General features: G+C 29.4%; 1 protein-coding gene across 1 annotated transcript; it reads left to right on the top strand.

Annotated features, from left to right (window-relative positions):
• Positions 5312 to 7324, top strand: LOC109353522. The gene is made up of 3 exons (XM_019595836.1): positions 5312 to 5504; positions 6233 to 6559; positions 6964 to 7324. The coding sequence occupies exons 1-3, from the start codon at positions 5426 to 5428 to the stop codon at positions 7161 to 7163; spliced, it is 606 nt and encodes a 201-aa protein (XP_019451381.1). The 5' UTR covers positions 5312 to 5425; the 3' UTR covers positions 7164 to 7324.

Genomic DNA, 7833 nt, shown 5'->3' with positions numbered 1-7833 from the left:
TTGTTATTTAAAAAATTGAACTAAATTGATTTTGAGATTTAATCGATTGAAAAGAAGCGGCGTAACGCGACCTTTCGAAGATGATCTGAGAAGAAAGAGGCCTCCAGGGCGACCTTCTCTCCATCTTTGATTAAATCTCAAAATTAATTTATTTTTTTGAAAAGCTTATTTGTCATGTTTTTATTTATAAAAAAATGTTAAAAAACAATTTATTAGTTTATCCAAGTTATTTCTAGAAAATGATTTTTATTAGAAATGTTTGATTAATAAATAGATATATAAAAATTATTTTTTGTTTATTCCAAAAAATTATTTAAATATATGCTATTGTTTTTTATTTTATTTTATGTCAAATAAAATTATTATATGGTTAAAAAGAATATATTAGATGATGTTATTATAATATCTAATTAGTGGAGAATAGAATAAATTATATAAAAAAGGCCACCTTTTTGTGAGAATTGCAATGTGAGGATGAGACTAGTGTGTTGCACTTGTGTATCTCTTGGACACTTGGCAGCAGGTGAGTGGATGAGGAGATGATGGTGTGAAGAGTCTGGACACGTGGCATGTCCGTGTTGGATGACTGAGGAGGGTGCATAGAAGGTTCTGTGCACACGGCTGCAGTGGAACATGTGTTCCACTGGGTGTAATGATCCTGTGTGGCGCAGTGTACCGTAGTTGGGACACTTTTCTTAGTCTGATTGGCTGGATTTCTGGTCAACGTGAAGGAGTGGAAAGTATGCAGATCGGACTGCTGTGATTCAATGTTCCACGCAAGTGCATGGGAATGGCATGGACCTGCCTGCACTAGATCGCTCTGAAAGTAAAAAAATAGTTTCTCTTTTTGGCAGAGCTTTTTTAGTGTTTCCAGTGTCCCCTTTTTGTTTAACCTAAGCTCTATTTATAGTGAAAATTTAACCACCAAATCCCTAAAATTAAGTTAATTAATATCTCAACTTTGTTAACCAAATTTCTTGATTTTAGGAGACTAACTAGCACTGATTTGACCACCTATTAATTGTTAGTTTTTTTGAATTCAAATAGGAGTTAATGGGAATATGTCAAGCATCTTTATCTAATTATTTTTATAAATTCGAAATATAATTATAAAAAAAACCATAAAATAGTTTTAATTATTTTTTTATTAATTTAATATCATAATTTCGAAAATACTAAAAATAAATAAAATAAAGCTACTTTGGATTCAAATTTCGGTTAACATAATCACTTGGATTTATGAACCCTAATGTCATTGATTTATTTATTATTATTTTTTGAATTTTCAGTTAATCTAATCATTTAGATTTAGGAACTTGATTTTGTTTTGTTATATTTTCAAAAATAATTATAAAAGATTCATAAAAATAGTTTAATTATTTATATTCATCAGATATTAAATTTTTGGAAAATGTCAAAATAAATATAATGAATTTAATTTATTCTTTTTATTTACAAAGTTTTTGGACATTTTTCTGGGCCGGACAAAATTGAGTGTTCACAACATCTAATGTTTTAAGGTTGTCTTTGGTTTACGGGGTATATTTTTCAATGTTAATCGGATACTATCTCGGTGTTAGCTCAACATTGGATCAAAATTGGGTCCAAGCAAATAACTCTTATCAAATTATTAGATGAGATTTAAATTAAGCTAAACTTAACTATCTCACACTTGTGCAAATTATCTTATAAAAATGGGAACTAAAAGTTCATCTACTTTTACTTTACTAAATCTATTTCCGTATATCTCAAGAACTTGTTGTTAGCTAATGCAAAAGAAACTTATAGCTTAAGCATTAGCTGATTGTTTTCTTTTCCAACTTTACCAACAAAAAAAACACCTAATACAAAGAGTTAATGTACATATTTCTTTTGTAGTTTTCATAAGAGTCCATATTTCTTCACTATTTGTTTTTCAATCACAAAGTTTTTCATTCATAAGGTATAATATCAAGAATAGTATCATCATTATTTTCATAAAACATTATTTTTCTTCTTGTTTGTCTTATGCTACTAGTTTTTATAATTCAGTTGGAATTTAATGCATACATTTTATATTTACTTTAACAAATTTCATTACATTAAATAAACTATCTCTTATATTTTCCGACGACAATGTAGAAATTTTAGTGTTCACTATAATGGGACATTGTGGCTTCAATATTCAATAACAACACTATAAAAATGTAATTGTTTCTCAATTTCATCGTATAAAAGAAAAAGTCATTACTCGGTTTATCATATCTACTAATTGTGCAACAATTATTATATAAATAAAAATGCAGTTGAGAAACATTTCATGACGACCTTACATATTAGGTTCTAAATATGATAATTTTATTTAAATGATTTCACTCTAATCATACACTTCACCTACAAAGATAATTGTGAGTCACTCAATTATTTGAATGTTCAATTTTAAAAAATTAAGCATTACACCAATCGAATAAATTCAACTGCAAGTTACAAATATTTAACAAAAAATGCTATATTTGACATTTATAACAATGAAAGTGAGGAGAGATGTAGATATTGTGGAGGAAAGTAGATGTTATGGGACCTAAATAAGAATAAAAATAATGTTTGTCATTGTAAGAAAAATATATATATTGTTCTTATTTTATGGAGAATTGTAATAAATTATAAAATAATGTGTGAGACTCAAATAAAAATGAAATTGTTGTTTTCCAGATTACACATTATAAACGATAAGAAAACGAGTTAACAAGTATGTCAACCTTAGCACACAAGAATTCAAAAATCAAACTAACCACCTCATTTTGAAGAAGTCCAAATCTCTTCCACTTGGATTAATACCTAATCTAAAATTTTCTTACAAGAAAAAAAAGACAAACAACGAATACTAATTGCACAATAGAAGTTTGAAAAGTTGGGCCTTTATCAAATTCTTATTTCCAAAAAAACTGGGGCATGCCAAAGTTTTCCAAAAGACATGACACATAGTATAAGAAACCAAACAACTTCTCTTCTCCTCAATCAGCGGAAGGTGAACAATCTCTGATACAAGTTATGGTCAATACTTAACTAACTTCACTATGCTTAGTCTCTGCCATATGCCTATAATTTTTCCGCACACAAAGGAAGAAAAGTGCATCATCTTCTGTCTATGGTAATTTTATTCTAGTCAATATTTAGTTAACCCTTTTGCACAAAGTTGCAGAAGTACCAAGAAAGTAAGACCTATTTACTTTGAGGAGAGATTCACTCGCTCCAAAAGTAAGTTTTTTAAACTTACTCCTCATCATAATCATCAAAGGAAATCCAATGGTTTGAATTAGTGAGTAGATTGAAACCATTAGATATCAATAAAATTGATGGCTAAGATGAAAACTCTTAATAAATAGATCCCTATAAGACTTCGCTAGATCACCATGATACCAAAAGGTCAATATTCGATTTTTGTGAGGGACATTTGTTGAGATGGATAGTCACACAACCCGAAAGGTACATAAATTAATTACATTTTATAACACTAAAATAGGCGTCAAATGTACATAAACCCTAAATTGTTAGACTCGTTTGTTCATTTCCACCCTAGTTTATATAATTAAGTAATCAAACCCCCATATATGAAGAAGATACATACTTAAGTATAAGTATATTTAGTTGGATAAATGAATAAATTTCTTAAACATAATGTTATGGTTTCATTTTTGACATGTGTATGAAGGAAGTCTAGTTAATATAAGCACAATCCACTCAAATATCTTCACATCTCAAAAAAGACCAGTCTTCGATTATCAATCGAGTGACACTTTGATGAAAAAGAAAATTCAAAACACAATTTTCAATGTGAGGAAGTGTAGAAGCATGTTTTTAGTTAATATTCAATTGTATGAGCATTTTTATAATTGTTAAAAAATTTAGGAGAATATTTTGTGTTATTAGAAATAAAGAGTAAAAGTAATAATTAAGAGGATACTACATTAGTTAATATATTCAAAAGTGGTTAGTCTTCCAAAAAAGAGGGTTGGTTGAGTTGTTAAAGATTTAACTTATAACCTATAAGGAGTTCAAATCTCTTTAGTCCCTATGAGTAAAAGATATTCTATTGTTATACACTAAAAGTAACTATATAATTGCTTGATAGACTTCTATGGAAGATGTATATTGGAAATTCACTCTTACATTATCAAAATTAATCTCTCGAAACATAATTTAAATAATTGTTGAATTATTCCTATCTGTTATGAATTATATTTGAGATGATACATTATACCATAATAAAAGACAAAAATAACATCAAAACGTAATTTTCAGACCAGAATGTAGGAGCCTTATTTTGTTTTGTCCTACACAAAAGGACACTTGGGTAAGACCGTAAGAGTAAATTTAGTCATGTACATATTCTAGAGCAACGACGGGTCCTCCACTGATGGCGGAATTCGTTGACTAGTAAATAAGTTTGATTCACATTTATATATATTTTTTCCTCCAACGTGTAGAAAAAATCAAATAATTTCCTGATGTAACAAGACTGTAGCCAGAGAAATAATATTAAATATAATGATTTTGTATAGAGTTGATGTTAAGAAATTTTAAAAATGTTGTTTTATATTGGAAAATTAAATATGTATACATATATATAATTTTTGTAAGTCCATCATTTTCAACGTTATAGTTCCATTAGTTGGATCCTTAAATTTAATCCTCAGGGTCGGGGATAACAGAACATTAATATAAAAATTAAATACAAACTTTAATTTCTATGTACTGTATTCTTTTACACTTTTAGTACATTATTTATAAAGTATCCATCATTTAGAATATAATGGTGAATGATAAAACTCTTAAACTTGCATTGCATATTAAGCTGTTAACTTAAATGATGAAATTTGTTCTATATAAAATTATATAATTGTGTTAAGGTATGTTCACCATTATTCTAAACTTAATCCATCATGTATAAAAGAAGAAGAAAAATTAGAGGATAATATTTATATACCGTAAATGTAAAGATTTATATACATTTATTTTGTCATCCATATTTATTTGGATTTTTTTTAAAAACCAATAATGATTAAATATGAATGATCAATTATGCAATGATAATGTATAAAAGTCATACATTGTCAATGCATAATTTTTTTTTAATGTGGTGGCTCATTATAACACCCCTTGTTAACACAGCTCAGCCATGTGTGGAATTTAATCAACATAATATAAGCTAGGATACCATTCTTTCTTCTCATATCACATTGAAAAGTCCATGCCTATTTTTTTTTCCATTTCTAAAAAAAATATGTTAAACTACCCTTCAACAAATCACTATAAATACACTCATTAACTAGCCATAAAGCATCACAATAAATCCTCAAGTACTAAGAACAAACTTGGCACACAAAATTTCCAAAGTCCTTAGCTAGTTTTGGTCACAATCTCAACATCTTCTTCTGCTTGAGCCATGACCTCTAACATTAGCTTGAGGAGTTTGGTTATAGTGATCCTTGCATTTTCTCTCATCTCCGTGCAAGGAACTCTTGGTAAGCCTCTAAAACCTATTAGCTTAATAATATTAAGATCTTAACTAAGATGGCATTTTCCACTTAGATTTATCTCAACTTTATAAATCCAATTAGCTTGTTGTAAACAAAATAAAAGGGAGTACATCGATAAACAATTTTAAAAAAAATGTTTATATTCCTATTTGAATCTTTAAAATATATTATTATATAAAGTTTTACCTTGTCTAGGATTGTAATAAATATAAAAACCAATAAATTCAAGTCCATTGTTATAATGTGTATCAATTATAAGCTCCAATCATAAATACTTCATAGGTTTTGGGCCATGGGCTAGAACTTATAATTTGTATTCTATAATGATATTTTGTTACATCCTTAATTCTCTTGTGGATGTAAGCATAAGAATGATCACTTGTCCTAAGATTTGATGTCCCATTGTGTATCAATTCTATTAAAAAATGTCAATTAGTTAAGAAAAAAAATCATAAAATAGAAAATAATTTTTTTTATTACTTTTTGTATGTGATTGGCTTGAGATATGGAGAGATGAATTTTTTGGAAGATGTGATCCTTGTTTGTAAACGTAACTTGTTAAACCTTGTTAACAAATTCTCATTCCATTGTCTTTTCTTCTTCTATTCTCTGTCATTTATTTGATTGTTTGTGAACAATATAATACAACAAGCTTCCACTGCCCAACAATTAGGAACATTCTCTAATAAATTTTGTGGTATGGTGAAATTCAGGAGACATAAAATGTGAGAATCTGAGTCAGGACACATGCGCATTTGCGGTGTCAAATGCAGGAAAACGATGTGTGCTTGAGAAGCAAGTAAAAAGGACAGGGGAGGAAGCATACACATGCAAGACATCAGAGATTGAAGCATATAAACTCAAGGATCACATTGAAACTGACCAATGCATCAAAGCTTGTGGATTGAACAGAAAATCCCTTGGAATCTCATCAGACTCTCTTCTCGAATCTCGCTTCACACAAAAGCTCTGCTCCCCTCAGTGCTACCAAAGCTGCCCCAATGTTGTTGATCTTTACTTCAATCTTGCTGCTGGTGAAGGTATATTATACGGCCCGAGTTTTAAATTGCAGTTTTGGTTATGATTCTTGTTTTATTGTGTTAACTGTAATTGTCAAACAATACACCCGATGTGGGCGTGTGATGTGATGCGCCTACAATTGTGTCTGCTTACCACACTTTAAAACCATAAGAAGAGTTTCATATAAACAGTTAAACCAGTATTATATATTGTTACATGTTTGGTCTAGCTACCTAAAACTTATAAGTTATAATCACATTAGATATTGTGAGTGGAAATAGTGTGAGATTAATATTGAATCTATTAAAGTCAGTAAATATATGACTATATAGCTATCTTATATTTTTCGTTCTATATATTCACCAAATGATGCTAAAAAGTCCAATGACTCTGCTAATCCTTGAGCCTTATTCTTTATGTATAGGTGTGTTTCTTCCGAAATTGTGTGAAGCAGAAGGAACTAATGCTCGCCGAGGAATGGCTGAGATCAAAAGCTCTGGTATTGTGGCACCAGGACCTGTGCATTTTGTGAAGTTCATAGCTACTCCTCCAGAACCTTTTAACACTGTGGAACTCTCAGCTGAAACTGCAGCTACCCCTGAATATGCATACCCACCATACTAAGTAGTAATTTCATATATAGAATGCAGTAAAGAAACTGTGATTGTTATAGTTGATACCTAAATATATGTTGTTTGTAATAAGGAAGTTGTTCCATTATAGTTTACATAGGAGGTTTGGAATGAATGGTTAATATATTGTGTGACATAAAATGTTGCTGGATTTAGACTCTTTTTCACTATTTTTATTACATATATAATAGCAAATTTGATAGAGAACCAACCAAATAAACAAAGAATAAAGATGGAACAAAAATGTACTCGTTCATGATCTAAGGAAGTTTTTTGTCACTATATATTTCATCATTCAATTTAATTATCACTGACTCTTAAATATAAGTAATACAAATGAATAATAGATGATATACATTAGTGAAATTGTTAAACTCGGTCATTAAAAAATATATAGCTAAATAAACCATACCAAAAAAAGAGAAGAAATATCATTAGGCATCATCTTTTTAGTTCGTGGGTGCTACAAACTCAGGGGCATGCCACAACTACATAATGATCAAATATCATCTATGATAATTGTCTCACAATCCACTTGGAGATCAAATTTGATATAGTTGAAGCCATAATTGACATCCACCATATCAAACCCCCTTAGAGTTTCCAGCTTCTTTTCAGCCTGTCTTTAAATACATTGTAGCTAGGAGATTTCCCTACCATTG

Source organism: Lupinus angustifolius, chromosome LG08, assembly GCF_001865875.1.
Source record: "Lupinus angustifolius cultivar Tanjil chromosome LG08, LupAngTanjil_v1.0, whole genome shotgun sequence".
Classification (NCBI taxonomy): Eukaryota; Viridiplantae; Streptophyta; class Magnoliopsida; order Fabales; family Fabaceae; genus Lupinus; species Lupinus angustifolius.
Note: the sequence above shows the minus strand (reverse complement) of the source record. Positions and strands in the feature narration are given on the sequence as shown.

Coding starts and splice junctions, on each gene's coding strand:
- LOC109353522 (XM_019595836.1), top strand. CDS start 5,426: ATGACCTCTAACATTAGCTTGAGGAGTTTGGTTATAGTGATCCTTGCA. Junction 5,505..6,232: donor CTCCGTGCAAGGAACTCTTG/GTAAGCCTCTAA, acceptor GGTGAAATTCAG/GAGACATAAAATGTGAGAAT. Junction 6,560..6,963: donor CAATCTTGCTGCTGGTGAAG/GTATATTATACG, acceptor CTTTATGTATAG/GTGTGTTTCTTCCGAAATTG.